Source organism: Setaria italica, chromosome IX, assembly GCF_000263155.2.
Source record: "Setaria italica strain Yugu1 chromosome IX, Setaria_italica_v2.0, whole genome shotgun sequence".
In the NCBI taxonomy this organism is placed as follows: Eukaryota; Viridiplantae; Streptophyta; class Magnoliopsida; order Poales; family Poaceae; genus Setaria; species Setaria italica.
Window position 1 is genome coordinate 53,821,679 of NC_028458.1, and position 12,451 is coordinate 53,834,129.

A 12,451-nucleotide genomic window follows, 5' to 3' on the forward strand; every position below is an offset into this window, starting at 1 on the left:
AATCAACAAATAAAGTGTGACCCATCCTCTGAGGATGTCCTACAGACAAAATTCACTAAATTTTATCTTATTTTATTTTTGAAATGGGGCGTTCATTATTCCTGCTGCACACAAGGCACTCACCTATTTTTTTCTGGTTGTAGGAACGAACATTCAGGCCTTTCAAATGGGCCAGATAGCAGTCCATTTGGTAGTAGAGATGTATACGGGAGTTTGAAGCCCAACAACACAAATGGAACGAAAGGCTTATATTCAAGCTGAAAATTAGGCCCACATAAAAAAGAAGCCCGTATAATACCATCCGACTACTTGCGCAAAACCCACAACAGCTCTAGAACTCCTCCAGATTCCGGTCCTCCTCCCAAGTTCCCATCACCATCGCCGCAGATCGAACGCCAAAACCCTAGCTACCCCTCTCCGTCTCCGTCGCCGGCCACACCCCTCAACCCCTCCCCTCCGGCTACCCGCGCCACCGGGGCGGACGAAGCCATGGACAGCGCCCTCGCCAGCGCGGCGGCGATCGCCGACCAGCGCCAGAAGATCGAGCAGTACCGCCACATCCTCGCCTCGGTCCTATCGTCTTCTCCGCCGGACATCTCCCAGGCCAAGCGCTTCCTCGACCACAGTAATGCGTTTTAGCCTAACGCTAGCTGTAGGTTTTGGCAGGTTTTGCTCTCGTTGTGGCTTAAATTGTGGGGTTTGGTGTGATTGCAGTGGTGTCGGACGAGGTGCCGCTCGTGGTGTCGCGGCAGCTGCTGCAGACGTTTGCGCAGGACCTTGGGAAGCTTGAGTCCGACGCGCTGAAGGAGGTCGCCCACTATGCGCTCACGCAGATCCAGCCGCGCGTGGTCTCCTTCGAGGAGCAGGTAGGGCACCTTGGTTTCCTTCTTTGAATGCTGCTTTTAAATTCCCAGATAATACTATTAGCTTCTATACGTTGTTCTGATCATATTGTCCTGCAATTGGTTCGCTGAACTCATTTGGAATGCTATGTTACTATAATGGTATGGAAATTTGAGTAATGTTAGTAAAGGGTTAGTGAAACAATTGAAGACACTTATTTCTGTATGGTCAGTTCATAGTTTATAATTTACCCAAAATGAAGATATGGCAAATTTTAGGGCTAGTGGGGAGCTCTCAAATTTGTCAGTCTGTCCTGCAATTTTTTGTAGTTTGGTATCTCGGTTAGGTACAGATAGAGAGCTCTATGACCTGGTGTATCTTCTGTGAATAATTTGTCAGTCTGTCCTGCGATTTTTTGTAGTTTGGTATCTCAGTTAGGTACAGATAGAGAGCTCTATGACCTGGTGTATCTTCTGTGAATATATTCATATTTATTGATCTAGTAAAAAAACTCGACCATGGGAGGAGACTCCCCCTGGGCTTTGTTCTAAGAGGGTGCTGTGCTTCAAACCTGGGTTGGGATGGGAGTTTCAATGACTCCCGGAGTTCAACACTCTAACCGTCCACCGTGAGAAGCTTGGCATTTATTGATCCAGTAAACAATGAATTTATAGGATACAGATAGTGGATGTACGGTAAATTGCGGTGTTGCATTTGATTTGGAAAGTTGGGGACTTTGTTTTTGTGTGGCTTTTTTTTCCACTTTCTGCATTTTTATTGTTGCATATCTTGTTTTCTCATTCTTCATAACCATGTCTTTTAATAGCTATGGTAATACTATAAAGGAGATTGGTACTGCCACGTGATTCATGATACATGTTCTTGAATTCTTGTGCATTCATATGGAAATATATGCATCAGTAGATTACCTCTATGGTGTTACTGTTACATTGCTCTACTTGAGGGAGTTGTAATTTATACTTTATGTGGAATGGCATGATGTGTGTGAAGCTGCTTAACCATAAAGGCTTCGTGTTGTCTTGATAAAAGCAAAAAAAGAAAGAGAAAGGAACAATAGCTATTACCTCAGTGGCACTTTAGTTTGTTCACCATGTTTCATCTATAAATTGGACTGAAGACTTTTGGTGAAGTAGTGTTTACTTGGCATGTCTAGATATATGCGATTGCAATGATAGAAGCCAAAAGGTGTTCACATGTAAAGAATAATTTAGGCTTTGAACTTGTAACCATTAGCTTTGTTCGATGTTAAAGTTAGCTCGGAAAAAAAACATAACGAATTCGGTCTAGAATTGTAGTAACATTAATACACTGAAATTCTCCAGTGATTTTATGTTACTGTACTACGATTTTTATGCGTGTCTACAATCACTCATAATATTTGTTTCAACGAGTTTGCGGTCTGTGAAATAATTTTCGGTTCACTCTATTCATTTTTTGGTAAGTTGTAGAGATTTGTTATAACAAACTCTATATCTAATTTGGCTGATTATTCATCCACAGGTTGTAGTGATTAGAGAGAAGCTTGCAGAACTATATGAGTCTGAACAACAATGGTCGAAAGCAGCCCAGATGCTTAGTGGGATTGACTTGGACTCAGGAATCAGGTAGAAACTGATTTTTATCTTGACTCTTTTCATATATGTTAATGGAATTTTACATGCTGATGTGGTAATCCTGACCTGTTCCTTTTAATCAGGATGCTTGATGACACCAACAAATTATCCAAATGTGTCCAGATTGCACGACTCTATTTAGAGGTTAGCCCTATTTGGCTGTTCCTGTTATCTGTGATTCGTGTTCGCTCAACTCTTAACTACATTTTTGTAGGATGATGATGCAGTGAATGCTGAGGCTTTTATCAACAAGGCATCCTTTTTGGTCACCAACAGTCAGCAGGAAGTTCTAAACTTACAGTACAAGGTTGTTATTTTGGGAACAGTAAAATATTTTTGCGTTTTAGGATCAAAGCGTGATTCTGCTTGATATGTCCCTTCATTTTTAAGGTCTGTTATGCAAGGATTTTGGATCTAAAAAGAAGATTCCTGGAAGCTGCACTTAGATATTATGATATCTCTCAGATTGAACAACGCAAGATTGGAGACGAGTAAGAGTTTTTGCCCCAACTGCAATATGTTCTGTTCTTCGCAACATTAAAAAGTTGCCGTCTTTCTGGTTCCTAATAACATATTTATTTTGTGTGATTGCTTATGCAAGTTATAACATGAGAAACCAATGTTGTTTCCCTATTTTGTTCTAAACCTTCCCTTAGTTGTTATTCTGATGTGGCCAATTTGCATATGATGCCAGAGAAATCGATGAAAATGCTCTAGAGCAAGCTCTTAGTGCTGCTGTGACGTGCACAATATTGGCTGGTGCTGGTCCACAACGCTCCCGTGTTCTTGCTACGCTGTACAAGGTATTAACCTGAGCTGTGTTTATAATTGAGAATAATGAATACAAGCATACAACTTTCTAGAGACATTGCTTGTTAGTGCTTTATTCAACTTAAATCATTTTAAAATGCTTTGCATGTGTGTATGTGTTAGTAGCCAAGATGTGTTGCAGATTTAGCTTACTACTTTAGTGGAGAAGTAACATTCACCTCTGACCTCTTCTCTGTGAAGGTGGTGTAAAAGATACCAATTACTCAAGGATTTTATGTTTTAATTTTTTCTAAGATTAATAAAGATCACCTATCGAAAAAATTGTTTTTTTTTCTCGTAGTATGTGCTGGCCTAACATATATTCCAGCATCTTTTGAGTAGATGATTTAATAACTTTGAGGCTGGGACACACTTGTATCTATCATGTTTGTATCTTTTCTCTCAATGCGTTTATTTTGCATCCTTGTATTCATCTTATGCAAATCTTGTTTAAATTGTGACTTTGGGATGCAACTTAGTTTATTATGCCCCTTTCAGGATGAAAGATGTTCGAAGCTGAAGATATACCCAATACTGCAGAAGGTTTGTGATATTAGTGTTACCTCCCCAGGGATTATATCTTGGAATGTAATTTCACTTTACTGATGGTCTCTGTGTTTTCTGTTACCCAAATCTTCAGGTTTACCTTGAAAGGATTTTGAGGAAACCTGAAATCGATGCATTTGCAGAGGAGCTGAGGCCGCATCAAGTTAGTGAACCGCTATACCCTCTCGCTCATTACATGTTCTTATTTGTGATGGACCTTGACAGTGTGTTTTCTATAAAACCACAGAAAGCTTTGTTACCAGATAAGTCCACTGTGCTTGACCGGGCAATGATTGAGCATAATCTCCTTAGTGCCAGTAAACTATACACAAATATCAGGTGAATTGATTCTCCTATGTTTACTAAAATTAATTATGGTCTATTTATTGTAGGTCCCTAACCAACCACCTTATTCCTGCAGCTTTGATGAGCTTGGGACATTGTTGGGCATTGATCCAAGGAAGGTAATTCCCTTTGCTGAAGATCTTATCACCACATCTTCTCAACCCTACTGTCAATCTGGCTTGCCTTTTATTTCGATTGATTCTGAAGAGAAAATTGCTGCGAAGAGCTAGGAATTATAAAATGTATATATTTTCATTCATGATAAGCTGAGAATGTTTGCTTCCAATTTCAGTATCTGATGATGTAGAATTACGTATTTGCTTGATCACATCACTCATAATATACACGTTCTTTTCCTTTTATTCAAAGAAAAAACATGACATGTAGATGGTACTGAATGGCAGGGTACAGATGATTATCCTTCATATCACTTGACTATGTGACATTTGTATACATGTTTTTTTGTTCTTTCTATTTAACGAGCAAAAACATGATCTGTAGACTACTGAATTGCTGGGAACAGATGGATACTTCACATGTGCAACTGCATACCTGTAATCCCGATTCTAGTGTATGTTTTAAAATTTTCTAAATTCGATCCTAATTACCAATATTTCGACACTGGTAGGCTGAGAAGATAGCATCTCGGATGATTTATGAGGATAGAATGCGGGGCTCAATTGATCAGGTACTTAGCATGTTGTTCTTTCTTTGAGACTTATGTTGAGGCATATGGTCCTGCCATAGTTTGTCCTTACAGGTTGTATACTTCCCTCCGTCCTTTTATATATGACGTTGGATAGTTCAAAATGGAACTATTCACTGTCTTATATAAAAGCAAGGAGGGAGTAGTAATTTTAACTGTGCTCACTCTGACATTCTCTGTTGGTTCACAAAGGTTGAAGCTGTGATACATTTTGACGATGACACTGAAGAGCTACAACAATGGGACCAGCAGGTTAGTTTTGCTGTTTAAGATGTTCACTCGTAGTATGTCATGGGAATGCAAAAAAAAAAAAGGTTGCACACTTGCACTCACCCATACCCCATAAGCGTCAAGCTTGGCCACCATAACTACCTGCAACTTAAGTTTTGCTCCAAAAAAGAAAAAACATCTACATATTTTTATTATCTAGAGAGCTATCCAGCCCGATTGACTACATTTGCTTTATACTCGCAGATTTCTGGGTTGTGTCAAGCTCTTAACGACATCCTTGACAACATGTCAAGCAAGGGAATAGCTATCCCGGTGTGAGTAGTCTACTCGTCCTTTTGTTGGATGGTACTTGTCAGAACTGCTTTGACGCCTCCAGAATTAGCATTCTGTACAGTTTGCTGCTGCAAATGCTTGCCATGTCCTTTTGGAACCAATTTTTACCATACAATCGTATGATGCGATGTCGGGCAGAATGCTTGTCTAAGTTCCGTGCTCTGGGTTTTCTGTTGGTTTTGGACTTTTGGCGGTTGAATGCGTCTCTGGACAAACCATGCGCGTTGACAGAACATGAACTGAAATATACGGCTTAGGCGGACCCTATGGTCTTTTTTCATCCATCCATTGTCGTTCTTCACATTCTAAAATACCACTAGCTCGCATCAGCTGCATCGATCTAGGACTCCGGCCTGCGTTCTCTGTACCTTGTTTCTGGAAGTATGCTTCAGTGAACCAAACCGGGGTGTATGACTGCACAACTGCACAAGTAGCAGATTGCACTAGCAAGTGTCATCATCAGAGCAAAGTAGCCACAATCTGATTACGCTGAAGACTTATTTGCTAATTTACGGTACGTTTCATACATGTGGGATCACGCAAGTTGGCTAAGCTTATGCACTAGAAGCATAGTTTAGCAGCTAAACAGCAACAAACTTAACACAAATAAGTAGGTACACAACTACACAAGTCGACTGCCACTGCCCCTAAACGAGTGAGGCCCAGCGTTTATTTGTACGGGACAACGACTGGAACACTGCTCAGCCACTCTTGAACGTGCCAGCACGGTAGCGCTTCTTTAGTTTCTTGGACAAGCGATACAGTAGCGGCTCGTCACTCTCCGGCTCGTCTCCATGTCCGCCGCCACCCTCTTCCTCCTCCCTCCGCCGTTCTTCTTCCTCCCTTTGCCTTTCTTCCTCCTCCCGCTGCCTCTGCTCCTCCTCCCTCCGTGCACGCTCTTCCTCCTCCCTCCTCTGCTTTTCCTCTTGCTCTCGCCTCTCCCTCTCTTCTTCCTTTCTCCTCTGCCGCTCCTCTTCCTCCTTCCTCTCCCTTTCCTCTTGCTCTCTCTTCCGTTCTTCCTCCTCTCGCTCCCTCCTCTCCTTTTCCTCCTCTTTCCTCCGTTCTTCCTCTTCCCGCTCCCTCCTCTCCTTTTCCTCCTCGCGCTCCCCGGGTCCCTTCCCTCCCCCTTCCTCCTCCTCTCGCCGCCTCCGCTCCTCCTCCGCGGCCTTCTCCTCCAGCTCCTCGGCGCACGAGATGCACGACAGTATCGTGGAGTCCCGCTGCGCCGACAGCAGCTTCCCCACGGCGGTCGAGTTCTCCTGGCCCAGCGACAGGGCCAGCACCTCTTTGCCGATGGCCTGCAGCACCGAGCCCTTCCCGGCTAGGAACTGCGGGTGGTTCTGGCCCATGTGGGTGCTGAACCCGACGAACACGAACGAGTCGTTGTTGAAGGACATCTGCGCCATCGGGTGGAACCGCGGCACCACGAACACGTCCCCTTCCTTTACCCGGAACACCGTGTTCCTGCACCGAACCCAGCCTTTGCCTTCGCCTTCCTCGTCGCCGCGGCCACCCGGCCTGCCCCGCTCGTCGCCGCGGTGGCCTCTCCGGCTCTCGCCTGAAGGGTTGCTGCTGCTCGGGCACACCGTCTGAACGATCCCTGTGCCCTCCGTCACGATGGCGATCTCCGTCGCCTTCGGGTTCCAGTGAGGCCCCACCATCGAACCCTGCAAATCGAGTTGGTGGACAATTGATGCCGTTAGCACAAGGGCCCTGCAATAATTGAAGTGCCGTCAAATGTGGCGAACTGAAGCTAATCGCGTGCTTAATTACCGTGGTCAGGTTCACCATGAACATGCCAATGTTGGAGCCGTGCAGGGCGTCGAGGTCCTTGTTGGTCATCGTCCTGCTCCACCCGTAGCAGTTGTGGACGTCGGGCTTGCCGGAGTAGAAGTTGAATGCCTTGCTCCTGGACTTCTTGTCCTTCTCCTTCTTCTTGTGCTTGTCCTTCTTCTTATTGTTTATAAACTCCTCCGGGTCTCGCACTCCCAACAGAGCGTCGACAATGTCCTCAGTCCAGTTGGGCTTCTCCTCGTCACCCTTCTCGTGTGGGTTGTAGGGTATAATCAATGGTGGGATCTTCGCCGATTTGATCGCTTCTGCCACCTCTCGTTGGACCTTGCAAAGTATGACATCGATTAATTTGTTGATCGTCAGGCGCATATGTGCCATTTGCATAATATTTATCATAGTTTTTTACATACCCCAAATCCTAGACGAAGAACTTCTGTTTCGAACCCTTTGAGCAGATTACTGACGCTGGAATAAGCTTCCACCTTGGGCTTCTGCATGCATTGTTACATGGACAACAATCACAAGTGAACAATACATCTCCGACAAGTTTAATTAAAACCATGCAGCGGAAGGAGGTTTCTTACCGAGGGGTCATCGGCGTTGATGCCCTCGCTGGTAAAGATGGCGTAGATCCGAAGACGCTGTCTCGTGGCGTTGGGGTAGCTCTGGATGAATATGATACTCCCCTGATCCAAGTTGTAGACGTCTCCTCGCTCAACCTCCAGGGAACTTCGTTCACTGCTCTCTTCTTCTATGTAAGTCACCTTACCTCGTCCTGGTCCAAGAATCACAGTTCCAAAATACTAGTCACAAGAACAGTATGCTTTTATAGAGTGGCACTTGTATTTGGTGCTCAAAAGTTTGTCGTACAAGGACATATAGACTGTCAAGTCTGCTCATTAATTTCGTAGCACACAGCGTCACCTACCGCTGTGAACGTAGAAGACCATGTCGGCGTGCAGCTGCACGGGCAGGAACAGCGCGCCGGCATCCATGGTGATGAAGTGCAGCCGGTACGCCGTGCCCGCCGCGTCGGCCACGTCCACGGCCGTGACCGTCCCGGCCTCCGCCTCCGCCACCACCCTCCGCCTCTCCTTCTCCACCACCAGCCCACCCACCCTCCCGCTCATCCTCCATCTCTCGTGCTTCCCGGACGCCGACACCGCGGTCGCGGCCGCCGAGACGGCCACCACAAGCAGGACGAGCCACCGAGCAGTCACCCCCGCCATGTCCCCCAATCTGGCTTAGCTACAATCCTTTCTGCTTCCCCGGCCGATCCCCGCGCGCGGGTTGTGTGTTGTGCCGAGTGGTGGTGGCGCGCTCGGTCCGCTTGATAAGCAGCTAGGCTTGGGCCTCCGTGAGTCAGGGGGTGTTGCGGCCTTGCGGGCGGGCGACGTGGGAGACGGTGGCACTGTGTGTCCGTGCATGGGCGAGACGTGGCGTGGTCGCGACGGATGCTAGTGGCCGCTGTTGTGGCGTGGCTTCTGAGGTAGTGAGGTGTGCCCAGGTGGACTGCGCGCTGCGTTCGGATATGTCTCTGCACGCCTAGGGTGAAATTCAATCACGCTGCTGCTGCGGGTTTGTTTGAAGCTGGTTGCCTAAATGAAATGCATGCAGTTTCTTGAGCCCCAAATTAAAACTGCAAGTCCGGAACTGATGCTTTGAAGGGTACAGTGAAAGCATTTTTCACCGAATTTTCAATCTCAAGCAAGTTCCTTTTCTTCTGAAAGAATCTCCAGCAAGTTTCATCACAGTTTCCAGAAAGAGGCTGCTATTGAGCTATGTGCGACTAAAAAGAGAAATCTTAGCCTGAGGAGGGGGGCCAGCAGTTCGTAAAACGAACCGCACTCAGTTTGCAGCGATGCGCGCACACGTACGGCAAGAAAGCGATGAAGCAACTTTTGGGCCGTCCTGTTTGTGCCGAGCGACCATCCATGTGCCGAAGGGCGTCCGTGGGCCGTGCGTGACCGTGAGGGAATCACACACATTCTCCAGTTCTCTCCTCGTTCGTTCGTTGTTGGCTCGTTGCTGCCTGCTCACAGCTCACGCGATCCACGTCGACGTGGAAAGAGTCACCGGCAGGCAGCTCACCTTCTCACCCAAAATTGAACAAGGATGGCGGAGAAAGGACGAGGACTAAGTTTCCCTTAATTAAAAATTGCGGTCCTACTATTTGCTAATGATAATGTTCCGACTACATATCCAGATGAACATGCAAGCTGTACATCGATTTGGAAGAAAATAGACAAGCAGTCGCCACCATACCCATTCTTTGACCCTCCGGATATCAAGGTACAATACCACTTTTCCTGTTCATTCACTTAGTGGCAAATTAAATATCATGGTACAGTACCACTTTTACTGTTTACTTATTGGCAAATTGTATTGTGCAGGGGGGCCATGCCCCTCTAATCATCAGTGAGCTCCGCCCCTTAACACACTTGATGCTTATACTTGCATTGAAAGCATCCAATTTTGTTTGCGGAATGTTACATATTTGGTAATGTAGTCGTTACTCGGGGCGCAAATTTGCCTGAATCCCTTTTCGAGTTCTTGCTCAAGATCAGGAAGAACATGTAGGATCCGAAGGGTGGAATGGACCCTGACTCTAATTTCTACAACAAGCATGTGTTGTGCAAGTGCCCGATTTGCCAGCCCGCCTGCTGACAGACTTAGCTTGTGTTCCGTCGCGCACGGGGGGTGTTTGGATCTTCAGGACCTCCTAAAATTTATGTCACATCAAATATTCAGAGACTGATTAGGAGGACTAAATATGAGCTAATTATAAAACTAATTACATAGATGGAGGCTAATTCACGAGACGAATCTATTAAGCCTAATTAATTCATCATTAGCACATGTTTACTGTAACATCACATTATCAAATCATGAACTAATTAGGCTTAATAGATTCGTCTCGCAAATTAGTCTCTATACGTGCAATTGGTTTTTTAATTAGTCTATATTTAATACTCCTAATTAGTATTTAAACATTCGATGTGACAGAAATTTTAGGAGAGACTAAAGAAACAAACAACCCCTAACAAATCCGACCACAAATCACCGGTTCGTGTTATTGACCAGTACTTACACACTAGCAGTTCAGGTCACTTGAATGCCACCCATCAAGTAGCTACTGGCTGTTGACTGCTAGTCAAACTCCGTGGACTTCTTCTGCGCGTCACGTTCATCTTCCCTGCCGTCCTGGCCGTCACCGCCGCCGAAGAGCTTCTCGGTGTCCTCCAGGCTCCTGCCCCTCGTCTCCGGCAGGAAGAAGAACATGAACACCCAGCCAGCGGCGGCGATGCCGGCGTAGACATAGAAGCTGCCCGCGAAGGTGATAGCCTTGTAGAGCGAGATGAAGGACATGGTGATGGCGCCGCTCATGATCCGATTCATCGCCGTGCCGAGCGCGCACCCCTGCGCGCGCAGCCGCAGCGGGAAGATCTCCGAGCTGTACACCCACGCGATCGGGCCCATCCCGATCGAGAACGACGCCACGAACGTCAGCACCGCCGCGATGCTCACCCCGGCCAGCGGTGTCGGCTGGCCCGTGGGGAGCCGGTCGATCGCGTGCAGCGCCGAGGCCAGCGTCACGAGCGATACTACCATCCCACCGGCGCTGGTCAGGAGCAGCGGCCGCCGCCCGACGCGGTCGAGGAAGAACGTGGCCACCAGGATGAACAGCGTCTTGCACGCGCCCACCGCCATGGTGGCGCCCAGGGAGTTGCTGTCCGACTGGAGCCCGGCCTTCTGAAACACACGGGGGCTGTAGAGCACGACGGAGTCGATGCCGGAGGCCTGCTGGAAGAACTGGAGCCCGAGGCAGGCGATCAGGATGCGGCGGACGGGCGGCGTGGGGCGGAGGAGCAGGTCCCTCCACACCCCCTCGCCGTGGGTGCCCTTGTTGTTGCGGGCTACGACCACCACGTCGTCATCGTCGCCGCCGACACCCTCCGGGATGCCGATGGCTCTCTTGATGTCGGCGAGCCGCTCCTCGGCCTCGGCGGGCGAGTTGGAGGTCTTGGCGAGCACGCGGCGCGCGTCGCCGATGCGCCCCTGCATGACGAGCCACCGCGGCGACTCCGGCATGGCGAGGACCCCCAGGGCGAGGAAGAGGGGCGGGACGGCGCCGACGAGGAACATGACGCGCCAGCTGAGGTGCACGGGGAGGCTGTGGAAGGCGTAGTTGGAGACGTACCCGAGGAGGACCCCCGTGTTGATGAACACCTCCGGGAAGGACGTGAGCAGGCCGCGCGCCGACGTCGGCGCCACCTCGGCGGTGTACACGGGCGCGATCATGAGCGCGTACCCGACACCGACGCCGGCGACGAAGCGGCCGAGCATGAGGATCGCGTAGCTCGGGGCGAGGCCCATGATGAGCGCGCCCGCGAAGAAGATGGCCGCCGCGAGCACCATGGTGTAGCGCCGGCCGATCCAGTCCGACGTCCGGCCCGCCGCCAGCGAGCCGACGAGCGAGTAGATGTTGATGATGCCGGCGAGGATCTCGATCTGCGTGTCCGTGATCTTGAGGTCCTGCTTCATGAACAGCTGCGCTCCGCTCATCACCGAGACATCTGCCAGAACGTGCGTACAGGAAAACAACGTTAAGAACCTGATTGGATTGCCTCGATCACACTTCAGTGGCACACGCGCCACGCGGTGCATGACAACAGGTGCTTGGAATTATTGTGTGCGTGCCGCGCGCGTACCGTAGCCGAGGAGGATAGAGTTCATGGACGCGAGGATGGCGCAGGCGAGGGCGTACTTGTTGAGGGGACGGCGCTTAGCCGGCGCCTCGGCGGCAGGGATGCCGTCGGAGGCGTCCTGCTTCGACATGGCGAGACGGAGAAGAAGCTCGGGCGGAGCGAGGGTGTAGCTCACGGCACACTTGCTGTGTCCTGTGCCACTGTCTCCTCCTTACGGCCGGTCTTCGTTTGCAATATTCTGGCCCTGTCGGCACACTCCCTGTCGACCTTTATATAGCTATCCAAGAGTAGAAAATTGCCGTGCCGATCAACGAGGTGGTCTTGACTTGTGGTCTAGGATTCTGGCCCTACTTTGTACAAGCGGCAGCAGGTTATTCGGGAAGAGTAAAAGTTGTACAAGGACCCAAAGGAGTAAGCAAGTGTGATTGAAATTTGAAAATTGTGCGTGGGCCTTTTCTCGATTCTTTCTGAAAACAAAATAAATATTTTTGCCACTACCT

The 12,451-nt window shown here is 48.5% G+C and overlaps 3 protein-coding genes across 5 annotated transcripts; 1 reads left to right on the top strand and 2 right to left on the bottom strand.

The window, feature by feature from the left end:
* The first annotated feature begins 325 nt into the window (after positions 1-325).
* LOC101758925 (COP9 signalosome complex subunit 4) lies at positions 326-5,732 on the top strand. 2 transcript variants are annotated; one of them, XR_002678993.1, is made up of 15 exons: positions 326-625; positions 715-866; positions 2,365-2,468; positions 2,561-2,621; positions 2,692-2,784; positions 2,868-2,968; positions 3,172-3,280; positions 3,786-3,830; positions 3,928-3,996; positions 4,081-4,172; positions 4,255-4,297; positions 4,680-4,732; positions 4,807-4,866; positions 5,077-5,136; positions 5,359-5,441. XR_002678993.1 is itself a non-coding variant. In XM_004985279.2 (14 exons), exons 1-14 carry the CDS (start codon positions 490-492, stop codon positions 5,431-5,433), a joined length of 1,200 nt encoding a protein of 399 aa, XP_004985336.1. In that variant the 5' UTR covers positions 326-489; the 3' UTR covers positions 5,434-5,732. The 2 variants fall into 2 exon arrangements, 1 of the variants encoding a protein (XP_004985336.1); XM_004985279.2 differs by lacking the exon at positions 4,680-4,732 and having other exon boundaries at positions 5,359-5,732.
* A 200-nt stretch (positions 5,733-5,932) lies between these two features.
* Positions 5,933-8,471, bottom strand: LOC101760310 (vicilin-like seed storage protein At2g18540). The gene is made up of 5 exons (XM_004987068.2): positions 8,171-8,471; positions 7,827-8,017; positions 7,653-7,733; positions 7,222-7,566; positions 5,933-7,115 (listed from the first exon to the last, which is right to left on the bottom strand). The coding sequence occupies exons 1-5, from the start codon at positions 8,469-8,471 to the stop codon at positions 6,150-6,152; spliced, it is 1,884 nt and encodes a 627-aa protein (XP_004987125.1). The 3' UTR covers positions 5,933-6,149.
* Positions 8,472-9,529: 1,058 nt separating this feature from the next.
* On the bottom strand, positions 9,530-12,191 carry LOC101759324 (polyol transporter 5). Of its 2 annotated transcripts, XR_215970.2 has the most exons (3): positions 11,955-12,191; positions 10,334-11,819; positions 9,530-9,964 (listed from the first exon to the last, which is right to left on the bottom strand). XR_215970.2 is itself a non-coding variant. In XM_004985280.3 (2 exons), the coding sequence occupies exons 1-2, from the start codon at positions 12,079-12,081 to the stop codon at positions 10,393-10,395; spliced, it is 1,554 nt and encodes a 517-aa protein (XP_004985337.1). In that variant the 5' UTR covers positions 12,082-12,191; the 3' UTR covers positions 10,198-10,392. The 2 variants fall into 2 exon arrangements, 1 of the variants encoding a protein (XP_004985337.1); XM_004985280.3 differs by lacking the exon at positions 9,530-9,964 and having other exon boundaries at positions 10,198-11,819.
* Between the last annotated feature and the right edge of the window lie 260 nt (positions 12,192-12,451).

Excerpts from the sequence above, each read along its gene's own strand:
- LOC101758925 (XM_004985279.2), top strand. The coding sequence starts at position 490 with ATGGACAGCGCCCTCGCCAGCGCGGCGGCGATCGCCGACCAGCGCCAG. Across the intron at positions 2,969-3,171 it reads CAACGCAAGATTGGAGACGA|AGAAATCGATGAAAATGCTC; the intron begins GTAAGAGTTTTT and ends ATATGATGCCAG. Across the intron at positions 3,997-4,080 it reads AGGAGCTGAGGCCGCATCAA|AAAGCTTTGTTACCAGATAA; the intron begins GTTAGTGAACCG and ends ATAAAACCACAG.
- LOC101760310 (XM_004987068.2), bottom strand. The coding sequence starts at position 8,471 with ATGGCGGGGGTGACTGCTCGGTGGCTCGTCCTGCTTGTGGTGGCCGTC. Across the intron at positions 7,567-7,652 it reads TTCTTCGTCTAGGATTTGGG|GTCCAACGAGAGGTGGCAGA; the intron begins GTATGTAAAAAA and ends ATACTTTGCAAG. Across the intron at positions 7,116-7,221 it reads TCATGGTGAACCTGACCACG|GGTTCGATGGTGGGGCCTCA; the intron begins GTAATTAAGCAC and ends CTCGATTTGCAG.
- LOC101759324 (XM_004985280.3), bottom strand. The coding sequence starts at position 12,081 with ATGTCGAAGCAGGACGCCTCCGACGGCATCCCTGCCGCCGAGGCGCCG. Across the intron at positions 11,820-11,954 it reads CTCTATCCTCCTCGGCTACG|ATGTCTCGGTGATGAGCGGA; the intron begins GTACGCGCGCGG and ends ACGTTCTGGCAG.